At 40.1% G+C, this 17,804-nt stretch overlaps 1 protein-coding gene across 1 annotated transcript; it reads left to right on the forward strand.

Moving 5' to 3' along the window:
- The first annotated feature begins 9,545 nt into the window (after positions 1-9,545).
- On the forward strand, positions 9,546-16,879 carry LOC145454142 (uncharacterized). The gene is made up of 5 exons (XM_080332167.1): positions 9,546-9,727; positions 13,407-13,465; positions 14,417-14,495; positions 14,888-15,126; positions 15,675-16,879. The coding sequence occupies exons 1-5, from the start codon at positions 9,655-9,657 to the stop codon at positions 15,873-15,875; spliced, it is 651 nt and encodes a 216-aa protein (XP_080188293.1). The 5' UTR covers positions 9,546-9,654; the 3' UTR covers positions 15,876-16,879.
- Positions 16,880-17,804: the final 925 nt, after the last annotated feature.

Consider the following 17,804-nt stretch of genomic DNA (forward strand, 5'->3'; position numbering starts at 1 on the left):
ATCAATAGTGAATTGCATCCAGGAGGAAATACTACAAGACTTCAATCAAAGTTTTATGGGCTAAAATTGGAAATGTCGCGATGATAATACTGAATGCCCGCTAATCATTGTGGAACCACCTTCCTCCAACTACGTATGAAAAAATCAAAAGATTCCTTCCTTCAAGATCCTCCAGTGGAGGTATTTTTATTACCAATGATGACGAAATATTCTAATGTACATGACTGGTTCACTATTAGATCTTCACGAATCCTCAAGAATAGACAGAAGTTATTTGCTTGCGCCCAAAGAGTCTTTCTTCTGGCTGATGGTTGGGACAGAATCCCTACTTCGAGGACCTATGACTTCCAAATCTGTCAACAAACAGCAAATTATCAATGTACTATATTGACAGTTGAAACTCACCATGCAATTACTGAACATTCATTCCATTCGTGCATGAATACATATGCACTTAAGGACAGCAGAAATTCCAAATCGCAAATCTGCTTTCCTACACAAATCAAAGTCTGATTTAGGATTTGCACAAGTCATTATTGTTGCTCTTGTGATATTTATTTAATATAAATGATGCAATTTCTCAGCAATAAATATTGCAAATTATGTGTATGTTCCTTCCTTTTCAATTTTCGTTCAAGGTTATCAATGCATTTCACATGCAAGGCCATACAGGAAGTATGAATACTTGCTTCGCATTACAAATCTACGTAACAATTTTCACTGGAGAATATGTGAATATTACACTGTTAGTGATGACTAGGGCGAATATTTTTTGACATGTCAAAAGAGTCAAAATTTTTATCAAAATTGTTGCGTTGACCTTTTGTCAAATTTGTCACCGGTGTGAAAAGTTTTTTTGCAAACTGCATTTCGTTGGTGTCGTATAGGAGCTCCTCTATGGCAAGCACATTTCTCGTAGTTGGAGAGAGGGAAAACTACTTCTATATGCTCATTGGCGACATCTCTGTGCATGAAAAGACGTATAGTCCTACATCTTGGACACCAGACCAGCATAGTGGAGACAGCACGTAGATTGACGACGCACTGAAGAAGCTGGAAATTGAAAGAAATAATTTCGTTTTAATGCTTACCAATTCAGCCAGGTACATGAGCGAAGCTTCTTCACAAAACAAACAGATAAAACTATAGATAAGTAGAAAATTTCACGTTATACGCGAAGATGCAAAATTGTGCAATGTGGAATTTCGTATTGCCATCTGCATCATTGTATCCAAATTTCAGACAACTCTGAGAGTCATTTTTAAAAAAGCAGAATCCTTGAACGGTCTGGCGCAGTGTCTCTCAACCTTTTTGTCTTCGTGAACCACTTTTAGACCGTCCCGCCACCAGTTCAAATTAAGCTCTGTCATCGTCATCTATAATTATTAACTGTAGGCTAGTGATAGACAGCGAGAAAATTGACTTTTATTGAAAATAACGGCGCTTCTTTGATAGTGGCCACACATCGAACTACGTTCACCATAATCAACAATAAATGATTCCCTTAAACATCTCAAAATTTATAAACATCAAAATAAATTATTTTTCGCATCTGGTTAGGTTGGAGGCGGGTTAGGGTATCGTAAGATTGGGGTTGTAGGTGCGTTAGGGAGAGGGCTGTGGTTAGGGTAACATAAGATTAGCGTTTGGGGAGACGGTTATATGGGCAAGTTTTTGATGCACTAAAAACCTGAAAAAGTTGCATTTATTTTTTTAATTACAGCAGAAGTTGCATTTATACAATTTTTTGAAGTCATGAGGGTATGAGATACTCGAAAGGTTTCGGCTGTTTAAAATTTGCATGGTGTCTGCTTGTTCCGTTTCTACCTTCGCTATTCAATCGATCATGGTTCCATTTTAATTTACATAGGGTTCGGACAATTTACCAGTTAGTTCAGGGAGTTTCATGACTAACAGAATAGTGGGTATGCCGCATACCCGAAAAAGTTGCTAGGTAAACACGGCATACCCAGTATACCTGCGCCCGGCGCGTATGGTGGGCCGCATTGTCACTTGAAATCCATTAATTTAGTCTTTATTCTAGTTTTATAGCATATTTTGCGCAATACTTGATAAAAGTTGCATGAAAAAAATAGACAAAAGTTGAAAAAAGTTGCAACATAAAACTCCTCCAAACAGATTAAAACACCATGCTTCATACATTATGAGTATTTACGAAGCTTCCAGATGCTGTAAAAAAAGTTGCGAAAACTTGCCCTTTTGAAGGTGGGTAGGGTACCGTAATATTAGGGTTAGGTTGAGCCCGTAATGTTAGGATACGGTACCCTAGGGTTAGCGGCTAGGGTGAATGTACTAATAATGTAGTGGTGAACGCGAAACACTTCCAACAACGCCTTTGGGTATGATCACAGCATATATAATACCGGTACCAAAATTTGTTATTGAGCCCAACGTCGTGTCGGACATTAATTATTATTATCTTTAGATGAAATACAACAGTGAAGCATAGCAACAGTTGATTATGGCAACGGTACCGTCAACCGGAGTGACTTTGATAGTCAGTGTGACTTTGATAACTGTGAAAAAAAGCTCATCACTCGACTCGACTCCCGAATTACCCACTCTTTACCTATAGTTATGTGGTGTGACTAAAAAAAAACAGTTTTTACTCCCCATGTGCCCTGTCATCTATCTTTTAGGCCAAAATTTAACGTCATTTATGGTATTTTGGGGCATTTAAGGCTAAAAAGGAAAATAAATTGACAATACGGAGGATATTTGGGCAAAGGGAGGACATTTCTTCAAAAAGGAGGACAAATCCTCCTAAATAGGACGTATGGAAACCATATTAGTTCCAATAGCAAGTTTCAAAGCAGCGGGGGATATGATCTAATAGTGTAGAATTCTGTAACAAGTTAGGGCTTGGGTTAGTTCAGATCATGGCGAACCAAATGCGTCCGGTAACGCGATTCTGACCGGCTCCTACAGTTAACTTGGAATTTAGAAGATGAACCTACTTTTAGGAACAGGGTGTGATAACCTGTTCTGTTCCATGAACTCTGTCTTGAGAGAGAAGGGACAACCAGTGCAACTGCGCAAGTTCCAACTGTCAGAATTATGGTGGTGTCTGAACATCTCAGAAAACTTCATATTGGTGTAGTAATTTGTGTTGGTAGATGTTTCTTTTATGTCTAGTGTCTTTTTTTAACAATTGGTTATCAAAGAGGCACCAATAAGGAGGTCAATTTGATAACAAATTGGTTTTTCATGGAGTATCAAAGTATATTTTGACCTTATAAAAAAGCATGAAGACAAAAGCTGATAAAAAAATGATCTGGTATATCGATAGCCAAGAGCCACATTGTTACTAGTTCAAAAAATAAGGAATGAAAAACCCCTTCAACCTACTCAAAACGTATCAGAAGTGCCAAAAACTATCAAAGTCACCCCGGTTGACGGTACCTTCCTACTACCATAACTAATCTTCACTACGTCACTCAGCACGTAGGCCTACAAAACATTCTATTAAAATATTTCCGCGACCAATGTTTAGTCGGCATCCCTAAAAGGCTAAAACCATTCTTGTTATGCTTGCAGTTGGGACGGAATCTTGTATAAACCTGTCATTACCTGCACTATAGCAGTTGCAAAATTAAAGTCAGCATCATATCTACCATTTCTGCATCTCTTGCGCTAAATCAGTGGTTCTTAACCTTGCCCCCAGCGCCCCCCAGGGGGCGCTGGCGATCTTGAAGGGGCGGAAACGCTCAGGGGGCGATACGGGGGGCGCTGGGCTCAGGGGGGCGGTATGGGGGGCGCTGGAGAAAAATGGCTTCGCAGTAGATGATGTGGTGATAGGACATATCCTAATGAGTATTCAGAGCAAATTAACACCGAAAACTTCGTTACATATAGCCTTCAAAATACAGATAGGTTTAATTGTCCATGGGCGCCTAAATGACTAACACCGAATGTTCCTGTCTTGGCAATCTGAACCCCAGGAGACGAATTCCATCTAGCAGGGAAAAGTTATATGTCAGTGAAGAAATACCAATCTGAAATCGTGTGCGTCTTCTAGTTTAGTACGATTGGGCGACAGGGATATTCCTGTTGGGCGATATCCCCGTTGAGCGATTCTATATTTTTTGATATCGCAGACAGGGGGTCACGAAATAACATCATGCAACGAAGTCATACCAACGGGTCTGCGCACACTCAACAACTCACTGCGCTGACCCTTGGACAACAGTGCGTAACGACTAAAAAAAGGTAATAACTCCGGATTTGTTGTGCGCAACGTAGATTGTCTGTGCGCAGAGACCGTGTCAGCACTGCGCACGTGCGCAGCTTAGAGGGAACATTGCACCTCACTCAGCTCTACCGGTAAATGTGTTTACGTGAGCAGAGAGAGGATAAAAATTGATCTGAAATTACATGCAATTTCCGATGATATTGACCAATTCAATCATTAATTAGTGAAATTTTTCGCACTTCGTGCGAATAGGCGGGAATAGCTGCCTCAGTAAATGGACACCCAATGTAGATACCTAATAGGCTATCAGAAAATAGCGGACAGCCTAATGGGGGTCTGGGAGTGAAGTCCCCCGGAAGTTTGGTTTATCACCCGATGGGGGCCCAGGACCAACGTTTTTTTGTTTTTGTTTTATGGGGGGGGGCTGACGAAGTGCTGTTACGGCTCTGGTAACGAATAATTGTACCTGCGGGAACGCCCGAATATGTTTAATTATTAATTACGTGCCCTTTATTTTCCTATAAAACAGCTCACTCAGTGCTACTGGTAAATCTGATTACGTATGGGCTGAGAGGCTAAAAAGTTTATAGCGACTTATATATATAATTACCACCTATTCATTCATGCATTATGGAAAATTTTCGTACCTAGGGCGACCAGGCCACACAAACTTCGCTGACTATCAAAATCACGATATGGGGTTCGTGGGGGCGAAGCCCTCCGAAATTCGGTTTATCACGCTATGGGTGCGCAAGGCAATCGTTTTTAGGGGGGTTAACGAAGTGCTGTTACGACCCTACCCCTTACTCATTGTCTTTATTACATTCCTTACAATATGAAGTTGGGGGGCGCTGGAGCACGATAATTTTTGAAAGGGGGCGCTGGAAGAAAAAAGGTTAAGAACCACTGCGCTAAATGAACAGAGATGCGCCGCGTTCTTGTGTTTCAATAAGATTTTTCAATTCAGAAATGGTCTATCAACCCCTTTACCAGCTACCACCTTATCACGACCAACACATATATGGCATTATAATAATAGAGGTAAAGAGGCCGCTGGTTATCCGAGTATTTGAACATGCCATTTGGGGCACATAACTTCAGAATAACGCGAAACAATAACTTCATATCGTTAAATTATTCGCTAAAACCTAGTGATACTGATAGCCTACCCGAGTGAGTACTGACCAGTGAGTTGAGTAATGAGTATGTTACCTATCCGCTAGTAGTGCTGTCCGTCACAACATCGTTAGTTCTCAAAGCGGAGTCTCCATGCCAGCTACGTTGTAAATTGCTATGGTATAACTATACCAATCATCACATACACCCCTAATGGATGGGCTGTCACACACACACCAAGCCTTTCGGTATTCCATCGCCGTGACTGCATCAACTGTCAAGCTGTAATGACACATTAATTTGTCGACATGATAGAGAACAACATTCAAATGCATTATAATTTTATTGTAAATGAATTAAGTGTTGACAATATTCAAATATAACTCTGGGATTCTTTCCTCTTCAATCGTCGATTCGCCCTCAGGTATCAAGCATCGAAATTGATCCGTGGGTCTGGTTGATTCATTCTCCATAATGATGCATAGTCCATTTCTGACTTTTACAATAATAGCCACTACATTTCGTACCGAAGTCTGATAAACAGGAGAGTGGACGAAATCTAACATCCAGAATTACACTGCTGCTACCTGGTCAACAAAAAGATTTTCAGACGTCGTGTACTGAGATGTACCGGTATCTGAAATATACATCAGTGAACCCATGACGTACCACGATTATGTACCTGCTTAACACAGTTTCCAACCAATGTACATTGTACACTGTACAGGTCAAAATGAATCAGACAAGGTATAATAAATCCACCTGTAGACATACAATGACTGATGATTTCGCGGTATCGGTACTGCCGGTACTGGTTTGCCTTTGGTAATTACCAAGTACCGGTACTGCTTACAGTAGAATGCTATCCTCTCATTTTTTATTTAAAATTCATAAAATTTAATCACTGTTATATTATTGCACGATAAGTTTTATTTTACGATTTTATATTCAGTTGGAAAAGGCTTGAAATAGTAGCAGTTATTGTAGTTGGATCCAGTGTAGTTGTAGGTAGCCTAGTTGATTCGGTGTCCTACAACAGTATCAACAATATAACACTGGATCGAGGTGATTGACAAAGGGTCTATTGGTAATGTTGCAACGTTATTGAACAATTTGGGCCTTTTTGACCCCTTTTCCGGCGCTGTTTGGCCCTTTTTCTCTAAAGATGTCTGGCAACCCTAACGCGTATGGTCACTGAGCAGCGTGCGAGTGTGGAGCTTACGCGTAAGTTCGTCGAAGCGAGAAGACTTGCATTATATGCGGCGAGATGACGTAGTGGTATAATCCACCGCTACAACACCAATGGGTTGTGGGTTCGAGTCCGACCGAGGTCGACTCCTGAATTCCTACCGAAGTGTTGGAGGTTTTTATCTAGGCTCCTTCTTGCCATCTCATCCGCGTAAGCGGTGTCTGATGAAAAGCCTAGAAGTGGGCCGTGCTGCAAGTCGGCAGATACGGGATCAAAAACAAGGAATATCGGCCTGGTGTAAATGACCATGGTAGTCGCCAAACACCATGAATGCCACAAACAACAGCAACTTGCATTATCGGTATTTACGATGTACTCAACCCTAATGTCGTTTGTGGTAATCATGGTGCTTGTCGAATACAATGGTCATTTAAACCAGGCTGATATTTCTTATCTTTGATTCCGTAACCGCCTACTTGTAGCACGGCACACTTTTATAGGCTTTTGAAAGACACCGCTTATGCCATGGGTCGCCAACCCAAAACGGGTCGCGGGCCACTATCCAAATTTCGTAGAGGACAGGGGCATGCATTCAATATCGAGATTAATTAGGCCACACAGTTGAACAACGATGCTATCTCGTCGCCTACTTAACCTTAATGAATTGGTATCTCGGGAAATTTGGGGTACAGGGCTTATCGAACACCTTGAAATCCTAATTAAGGATTGCACCGTGTCTTGATGGATCAGATAGAAGCAGACATGGCGGTGCCTGTCAAATCCACATTGCTTGCGTCATTATCGGCGAGAAATCGCTTTGAAGTGACATTGCTGTCGTTAAAATACATTCATTAAATAAGATTTATTCCTTGTATATGTGGATGAACGGGCGAATAATGTATCGATTTAGCAATCCGTCCCGCCAAGTATTGAATTTTCCTATATCCGGCCCGCCGAATGGAAAAGTTGCCCGCCCCTGTTCTACCATATGCTTCGTATGCTACGATACCGCGAATTAGGGTTTCAAGGCTTCAACAGTGAAAATTAGTATCGAAACTATAATTCTCGTTGATAAATTACTTTTCATTGGTAAGAAGCGCATAATTTCACTACTCGAAAAAATCGTCTTTTACTACTCGACTCGAATCAATAAAATTAATACTCGATTGAGATTCGAGTACTCGAATCACTGTGCCCAGCCCTAGTTATAAGTCATCGGATGTTGTTTACCGCTGCACACTTGCAGTTTGAATTAAATTTCGTCCATACCGGCGAATTGTATTTCGGAGATTACAGCGTTGGAAGGGAATATGAATGAAGTTCTTCGTTGAGATAAGTTGAGCAACAGATATTTCGGGCTCTTATTGAATTTTTTTGCATGCTTGCTTAGATGTGTTGTGTATTGATAGTCAAATGGTGTTTGGAATAGCAGTTCAATCGCATTAATTGCTTGTTTGCGTTTAGCTTTTAAAATAGGACTTGATATAAATGATTACTTTGACTTTTCCGGGGCCTGAAATGTCAGATTGGCGGCAGTGAAAGTAAACAGCGAGATACTTGTCAAGTTATTAGTGCTCTGAGCGTAATGCGTACTACAGGTCCGTTGATATTTTAATGCTAAACCGCGGAAGAGTGTCGGTACCTCTCACCGAATCTTGGCGTGTTGTGATTATGGCTCTGACATCATTTGTTTGTGCAATCATTAACGTATGTATATTAACGAAACATGGGATGTGCTCAACCCATTTTTTCTCTGTCTGCAATATCAGTGACTGAATTTACAATCATGGATGTTCGTTACAACGGTTTGCATTTCAACTGTTCAGCCAAATACTATATCTTGTAATAATTTCTGATTGAATTTCTGATACTCATTTCAGTTAATCTACGAGTTATTTTGTTGCTACATTTAGCCTTTATTTTACGATGGAGACTGAAGCCATGTAGTGATTGCGATATGTCCAATTGCCCAAATATCAGTATACGTCTGATGGTGAATTGAAAGAATGCAGCGTTGGCGAAGGCAGCAGTTCATAAAATATCGTCTTCTAAGCCTTGGTTCAATCTGAAGCGACAAATGCCATGATCAGCCGATTATCACTGCTAAAGATATCTGGCTGACAATACATTGCATGAATATGAGGCCAGTGGAATTACCCAGATATCAGAGACTGCGCCAAGCCTAAACTCGGGACAAATCATTCACGATTGGGCTCTGAATGGCGTTAGCGTGCCACACGGCGAGTAGGCTGCTGATGGTAGCTCCCCGAGTCCGCGTTGCTTGATCCTATTCTTCCCGCCAAGGCACAGACTTGTGTGATAAACCAAATTTTGTCTGTATTTCAATTCAATAACAGTAATAGTTGTATCAAACTTGTCCCGGAAATAAGATCTCTCTGTATCTCGACTGAAATCAATATGTCGTTTTATGCATTTTAAAAGGCTGGCTGTCTGAGTTTGACCGGTATTTTGTATGTATGCTCGTAGTGTATTTTATTATAACCAAAACTATAATGAAAACATACTGTCAAATTGTGATGTCTTACTACATAAGCGTCAGTATGTCTGCCAGAAAGCAACAATGATTCAGGTAGCGATAGGGCTAATAGAGGTTGTAAGCTGCAGTAGCGACAGGGTTAATGGACGGCAACAACGAGTTAATAAGTCTGCGGCAGAAGTGCAAAAATTGTATCTTTTGAAGCATTATTTTGACATCGAATGCGCATGATACGCCGGGCGATCGCTTCCCATTTTGTTGACTGGGAATATACTCGGCGGAACGACAGGAAATCGTCGCGGACCGGCGGTTGAGAACCACTGTTTTAGACGCCTTTTCCTTGCTTTCGTCCTACTCGCCTTTCACAGACCAAGATAGACCTCCGATACTCAACCGCGTACTTTCGCGTCAGTGTGGCGGCGAATTACTATTACGCCAACTCTCCGACCTTTTGCTATGTTTCCATAATCTACTAAATGGCCGATCACAAACCCGGAAACAGGAAATGAGAGGCTCATTTGCGCCTCAACAATATGTCACCGGATTGATTTCATTTTCGATGGTACCGATATATTCGAAAAATATGCCGCTAAGAGGGTGGATACAAGAATACGAAGTTTCCATAGGTTGAGGAACATAATGCTCGAATCTAATTTCCCGAGTGTATCCGTGATAGTGAGCATCTTTGCGTGGATGCTATTATCGGTTGACGGTGAGATCTTTATGATTGCGATATGATTGGATGATAACAATTAACCGAGCGATAGTAAATTAACGGAAGAATAAATTACGTCAGGTCCTCTCAAAAGCAGTTGTTCCCTCTTTCGGTGTATTAACGGCAGATAGTGTCGCTGTACCAGTTAGCCATTTGAGGTTTGTAACATTGATGATGGTCAAATAATGATGCGATTTACGGTATGGCCCATTGTAATTATTACTCCGAGACAGCATACAGGTCTGTATTTATATTTCGTGGATTTGTTACAACGGGATCACAATATCGTTCAATCATACGTTGAACATCACTCTGCTGCGTAGAGAGTGGTGTAGTGGTATGATGGGTCGGTTCAAGATAGATTTAAGTTGAATTATCCAAAATAGGATGGTTCTGGCAAAAACTGCGAAGTAAATGAAAACTATTTCCGTGGCACACCTTACATAACGAAATTATGCCCCATTACCACTCATCGATAGCATACCATGATATGGCTTGCAAGTCAGAATCGAAGCTTCATCTTCCACATTGAAATGATATCACGAAGCTCTTGCGGCGCAGCGAATAAATTCACCGTATTTTTTATATTTCTGCGTTCCCCATTTGCGTGATCGTAAATACATTTCTAGGCCTTTTATCTCAATGCTGCAGTGATACAAGATAAGTGTAATCGTTCGATTTTGCTGCCGTACTGGTAGTGGTTATTGCATGACTAAAATAATGTAGAATATATATCACCTTTGTGTCCTCGACATTGTACGAAATCAGTGAATATGGAAAAGTCTACATGAGGGGTGTCAAACTCAACTTGCGAAGCGGGCCGCATTCGAACCTTCAGACCACTCGCGGGTCCAAAAAGTTTCCTCAAAATCCATTCACTTGTTTTTCATTGAATAACCAATGGTCAATCTATATTATATCATATATTGCATTCTATTAAGGACCATAGCGGTTCAATGCTAGCAAAACTTTTAGTCGCAAACAACCGAATTGTCAAAAGAAATCCAGTGATTGACCATTTGAATACCACTACCACTACCACTATCTGCAACCACAGATATTTCATTTATGCTTCTGTGTAACTATTACATTCTCAATGTATCTTCTGTATAACTGTTTCGCATTGGCGTTTCGCTTCTTTGAATACCTAGTTTTTTGGTCTATTTGTCCATAACACTCTGCATCCAGTGCGTGCACATTTTTGCTTTGTCGGCATTGGGTGTCAATGTCAACGACTTGTTCCTGACGACTATAGCAGGGACGGGCAACTTCTTTGGTCAGCGGGCTGGATGTGGGAAAATGAAGCACTTGGCGGGCTGGATTACAGAATATATACATTATACCTTAATCGCGTATTTATCCACCTATACAAGGAATCAATTGTGTTTAATGTAAACTTTAATAGTTTAAAGTATAGAGACCAAAAACAGAATTTAATGAATTTATTTACAACAGCTATTGATGTCAATCAGACATCTATGGGCGCTCAATATTGTCAACTAGTTTTTTGAACTCTGGTTGCATGTCGTATGCGGAGACTGCACACGAACATCTGTTATATTGGAACGCAGCCTTCCCTGTTAACGTTCGTGGCAGTGTTGGGATTAAGTCACTGCCTTCGAGTCACAAGTCATCTCGAATCATTGCACATTTTGACTCTAGTCAAGTCATTTCACTCTATTGTCAAAGGTGACTCGGGTCAAGTCAAGTCACTCGATTTTTAGAGGTGACTCGAGTCACATTGAGTCAAGTCAAGTCAAGTCACGAGTCAAGTCACTGGTCAAGGCAAGTTGAAATTTCAAAGTACTAGACATGATTTGAAGTCATTACTATAGCGATTTTTTTGACACGTCAAAAATTGTCAAAATTGTGTCAAAATTGTAGCGTTAGGTCAAAAAAATGTCAAAGTTGTGTACAAAGTCAAACATTTTTTACTATTTCATTTCGTTTGTCCCGTAGATTTTGCACTGTCTGTGAACTTATCATTTGACATTTTACAGCTTGTAGCATACTTTATAGGCAGGGATATCTAGATATCCCTGTTTACAGGCCTACCATTGTAGACAGCCCATTGTCTGCTCATTGTGAATCATAAACATTCAAACGAAACAAATAGGTTGACATGGTGTTATGCATAATGCAGAATGAAGCAACACAGTGTGTCCTGGCAGTGAGCGCACAACTTCAGTGTTGTAGGTCAAAAACTGCTGCTGTTGAAGGTTTTTTCTTCCTTCTTGGCAAGCTACTTTTATTAAGAACTGACATTTTCTACCCGAGAAGGTATCTTTTGTTGCACTACAACTAATTTTAATCATTTCTACCATAATACGTGATGTAACTATCGGAATTCTTCATAGGGTCAGATTTCGGTAAAATAAAGTATTTCTATGTAAAGATTGTCAGTTTTTGAGTCAGAAAAGTTTTTCAGGCCAAACTACTTCGTAAGGACAGACCACAACCAATCAGAAATGAATATAAGTAGAACAATTCCAACATTATGTGGGGAACACCTAATTTGCATACGTTAGGTCAAAATTAAGTTTTTAAAGGTCAAAAAATGTCAAAATTTTGATTTTTCAGGTGAAAATCTTCTTTTTTTAGGTAAAAAATCGCCCTAGTCCTTACATTTTGCTAACTTTTTTAAATACAGATGAAGTACCCATTCATTCTTAATCGAGGAACGGATAAAGAGTTGATTATACGCGCAAAAGGCGCTGTATCGCTCACGCATACGCAGAACTGATCAACTACGCAAGTATAACGGTATAGCCTCAGTCTTAAAATATCAGCCAAACACAGGATATCATACGAAACCCTCAGAAAGTTTAAAAATGATATAGTCCAATACCCTACCCACCTACTTATCCACGATATACAATTATGAACGTACGAGCGATATTTGATTGATTTTAATTATATACAAGAGGGTTGGATGAGGTGAGCAAGTTTACGACAACGTAAGATGTTGTATAAGCTCCAATCACTGCGTTTGCGATCAATTTATTTGTGATATAACAATGGAGGCTCAGTAAAACGCACAATCATTGATTCATTAGTTGGCATTAGTCGACATCGATTACTTGATGACTTGAAAGTGACTCGTAAATTATGCTTCGAGTCAAGAGTCAATCTGCATTTCTGAAGCGTCCAGTCAAGTCCAGTCATTTTTCCAAGGTGACTGGAGTCAAGTCAAGTCATACGAAAAAGGTGACTCGAGTCATCCCAACACTGGTTCATGGTCGAAAATGTAAGTAGACCCGAACAGAGCAAGTAGTTTAATGTCCATCTTTCTCATGTTGGCAAACTTCGATTCATTCTGTGACGGATAAAATTGGTCAATACTTTCTGAAGAAAATTTCACTTTGCCCGGCCCTGGAATATAGTGAGACCACAAAACCGCTGTTGGTTGGATATAATGTGGCCTATGAACAATGAACATACTCGGCATTTGCTCTGTTGAGGGATTATTTAAAGGAAATATCTCTTACTAGAAATCTAAGCATTTTTCAGAAATATGCTACAGAATATAAGCATTTTTGAATCTACTCAGAATTGTTTGCAGGCCGGATGAAATCGTCTGGCGGGCCGGATGTGGTCTCCGTCCGTATGTTTGACACCCCTTGTCTACATACTGTACAATAGCATTGCAGTGCAATTAGCGATATCTTCATTTCAGGGCAATTCTGTGGTCACAGATATGTTGATGGAGAATGGAAAACTGTTGGCAATTGTAAGGTTTGTATTTCATCTGTTTGTATTTAAACTGTATTATTTAAAATTTGCCTACATCATACTATTTTTAAGGGAATTTAGAGGGTGGGGACTTTAATCCAGGGGACGTATGAATCGCGAATTCCTGAAGACATATAAGGTCCAAATGCAAACATTAGTATAGTCTATTAGTCATAGGTGAATAACCGACTATTGACTATTGAACCATACACCTGGCAGTATTCCATATGGTCGACTTGCAGGACCATCGTTCTATCAAGTATACCGGACCAACGATATTTCAACGACAATCCACCAGTCGACGAGCATGTACAGTGTACACATTCAAATCAAAATACATGTAGACTCTACTGAATAAACTGTACACTAGTCGGAGCTCGAGATTACTGGACCCCGCCACGATGTAATGTATCAATCTCGCGTCCGTCACATGTCACCTCATTTCGTCACTTGTACTCTTACGTTCTCTACTATTACATATTCAGTGTTCATTCTTCCTCTTTTCATCGCCTATGCCTTGTTCCAGGTGGGTGTATGATTTCAAAGTAATTTCGACATATCTTTTCATTGTATCGTAATCTTGTGGTGACTTGATCTGATAAAATTGGTACTGATAAACTGGACCACTTCTAGTGGTAATTATATAAGGCTACATTTAGGCTTAGGACAGTGATCTCGTATGTGGTTGGTTTGTTGGTTTGTGGTATTCACTGTCTTTGTCGACTACTATGGTCATTTACACCAGGCCAATTTAAAAAAAAAATTATTCCGTAACTGCCGACTTGTAGCACCGCTCACTTCTTTAGGCTGTTATAAGACACCGTTTACACGGTTGATCTCGTACGCAGAAATCCAACTTATTATACAATCCATTAGCCAACCCGCTATCACGTATTTAGGCAAGAATTCTGTATTTACTTCGGTCAATTTTAAAGTTCTGAATCTCATTTTGAGGACAATGCACGTGCAAATGTCCAGGACTCGTTGAGATCATTGGCAGCGACGGAAGTGCTCTCAAGGCTTCGCCGCGAAGGTATTTCATGTGTTATACCTCTAAAATTTCGCAATTTGCACAGCGAGCCCGCAGGGTGACTATAAAAGAGAAATAAGACGTTGCTTGTCATAATATGATTCGAATAAGGAGCATATGTAAGAAGTAGTATTATTCAATCGGCATATTTGTGTTCCACAACCAACTGTGGTTGCATGGTTGGTTTGTTAGTCCGGAATGAGTTACTTCTATTCTTCTGAGTATGTAATTCGGCACTACTGCCATAGCTGAATCAACAGTTTTTTAAACCTGTCCGGTCTGATAAACAGTGAGTAGCCTATATGTCATAATAGCAAGACATTCTATGTTCACCAGGGTATATAGGGGGAATGATCCAGGATATAAAGCAAACGAGAAATATAAATGTTTTTCAGGTCTCTGTGAAATCGAGTATGCCGAATATTGCTTCTTTGTCAAAACAATTGGTGACCAGAGCACAGACTTAGTTTCTGCCAGGTCAATTTGCAAGCAAAAAAATGCTTTCCTCGGCAACGTGTATTCGTTGGAACATTTGCAGCTAATAACCGACTATGTTCGTTCATTAATTCCGTCCCGCCGCTACGTTAATACCCGTCGCACAGGATTCAAAACGGGTATGAACTACGACCTGAAGGTAAATCAAATCGTGAAACACAATGCAATATTTGCCGGCAAAACGTTGCGTCCCACTGATTTTGAAACCAGCCTACTTCGATAGTTGCTGCATTTAAAACGTAGGGCCTAGAGAGGATAGTACAATAGTATGAGAAATGTAGTTGTTAAATTAATCAATTATCTTGTGTTGTTAATGAAATTACTCATATTGTCGTACGAAGGACACTCGTTGTTGAAAGTACCATGACATGATTTTATTAAACAATTTAAATAATGAGTGACAAAGTCAGAACCAAAGTTTGAACTTTCTGAATGCTCGTTTTTATTGACTTGTAGGCGAAACTAAATCAGAAAATAACAGTTTCATCGCATAGACAAAATTTTTGTTGTATTGTAATCACCACGAATACCACAAACATAAACCATGGTGGTTTGCCAATAGGAATACGATACGGATATTTATGATGTAAAGTTCCCCGCCCTATCTGTACAGTTTATTTTTCCAGTGTTGTTTAGTGATGCCCAATACCTCATACTTAACTCTAAACGCGCCCATTTCATTGACAGAGGCGAAAAACGTACTTGTCAAATGGAACGGAAGCCAGTTTTTCCAAGTGGTGCGATGGTTGTGATAAATCAAAATCTCATATTGTACTTATTACATACAAACCTTCGGAGATGATAAAAGATGGTTTCGGAACAAGAAGAGAATCAGAAAAGAATTACGGAGCCCTTTGTCAAATACCAGCCTATGGTACTGTAAAATAGCCAGCAATAGACTGCCACTGAAGCATCTTCCGTCTGAAACATTCATATTGGTGTTTGCTTCGAAAGGTATATAAAGTAATATTCGGAAAGTGTGACTTGCTATGTACAGCAACTTATTGCAAGACGAAAATGCCTTGTGTACTGTGCCAACATTTTCTCACATGGGCGCAAAACCTATTCCAAATATCCCGAATTCCAGCATATATACTATTGTGCTATAGATCACTTCTACTATCCATGGTTGTAACCAAGTCATAAGGCTCCGAGTCACCAGTCAATCTCACCGAGTCGAGTCATGTTCAATTCACCACCGAGTCATGTCCGAGACAAGTCAGCGAGCAGAGTGTCGAGTCCGAGTCATAGTATTATGACTCGAGTCTAAGTCTAAGTCGTTGTGTTTATGGCTTAGTTTCCAGTTAAAGTCTTGTTAATCCACTTTTTATCACTCTGTTTGGTGATATCGAATGGTTCGCATTTACAATATACTAATTTTCCTCACTTTTAGCAGTTTCTGGTTGCATTTGCAAGTACCAGTACCAATAGACAAAATTCCAATAGTGAAGTACCTTTACTATGCTTCGAAATTACAATGAAAAGTCGGTCTTGGCCGTATGAGTCTCGAGTCATATGACTTGGTTCGAGTCATGCACAATGACTCGAGTCGAATTCGAGTCACTACACAGATTGACTCAAACCGAGTCGAGTCATTTCTAAATTTTGCGAAAATCACTCGAGTCAAGTCGGGTCATCAGATAATCGTGACTCGAGTCATTACAACCCTGCTGCTATCCAGCACCAGTTGGAATTGTTTCGGAAAAACTCGTCCATTCTACAGTATTTGTGTACATCGACTATAGTTACGGAGAAAGAAGATTTGCGAGGAGTTGTTGTTGAGAGTGTTTGTTCTTTGAGGAGCTCTCCATATAGGCCAGAAACTAATCTACTTGTCGATATCATCTGCACCAGTGCTTCTCAATGTTTCCTACCAACTCTCGTAGCAATATATACAGCAGTGGTTCCCAACCGGGGAGGAATTCCCCCCTTGGGGGGAATTTTGCAATTTTTAGGGAGGAATTCCACTTTAGAATTGTAACGGATTTCCCAAATTGTTCATGTCCGAACTGTCATGTAGTCAACCAGTTATATCCGAATGTATGCTCCTCATGGCTGTTCTTTGTTTGCTGAAAGTATGTTCAAATGCTATTTGAAATCTCTTTTTCACATACAAATTCCCCCCCTTTTTTCAAACTAGTTCAGATGTGCTGCAGTTCGCAAGACAATTTCGTAGGCCAGCGACGGCCTCTCAATCAAATATATCCTAAGCGAGCAAATGTTGTGCCGAATCTATCATAACAAGGCCTCTAGTGAAAGTATTCATCTTAAATTTTCAAGTCAACATTTTCAGACAGTGACAAAATATTCCAACGTCATCGATTCAAGTCAAAGAACAGCCACCCGATCGAAAAGAGACATATTAAACTTGGTGCAATGTTGCCGAAAGGTAATGGGTGTCCTAAATTTCAATGAGCTCCAGCAGAGAATCTGATCACGTGTATGTTATATATCAGGGCTCTAACTAAATCTCACTTTCATAGTTTTGACTCGAGTCAAGTCTAGTCATTTTCAATTCACCATTGAGTCAAGTCTGAGTCCAAGTCACCGAGCTGAGTGTCGAGTCCGAGTCATGGTATTATGACTCGAGTCCAAGTCACACCCCAGTCAACACTGTTTGGTGATATTGAATGATTTGGATTTATGATATACTAATTTTCCTCACTTTGAGCAGTTTCTTGTCGCATTGTCAATTACCAGGATCAATAGACGAAATTCCAATAGGGTGGTCGCTTTACTGTTCTTCGAAGTTACAATGAAATGTCGGACTTGGCCGTCTTATAGTCTCGAGTCGTATGGCTTGGTTCGAGTCATGCA

This window comes from Botryllus schlosseri, chromosome 13 (genome assembly GCF_051294905.1).
Source record: "Botryllus schlosseri isolate E-star chromosome 13, Bs_hap1, whole genome shotgun sequence".
Classification (NCBI taxonomy): domain Eukaryota; kingdom Metazoa; phylum Chordata; class Ascidiacea; order Stolidobranchia; family Styelidae; genus Botryllus; species Botryllus schlosseri.

Excerpts from the sequence above, each read along its gene's own strand:
- LOC145454142 (XM_080332167.1), top strand. The coding sequence starts at position 9,655 with ATGCTCGAATCTAATTTCCCGAGTGTATCCGTGATAGTGAGCATCTTT. Across the intron at positions 13,466-14,416 it reads AAACTGTTGGCAATTGTAAG|GACAATGCACGTGCAAATGT; the intron begins GTTTGTATTTCA and ends TCTCATTTTGAG. Across the intron at positions 14,496-14,887 it reads CTCAAGGCTTCGCCGCGAAG|GTCTCTGTGAAATCGAGTAT; the intron begins GTATTTCATGTG and ends AATGTTTTTCAG.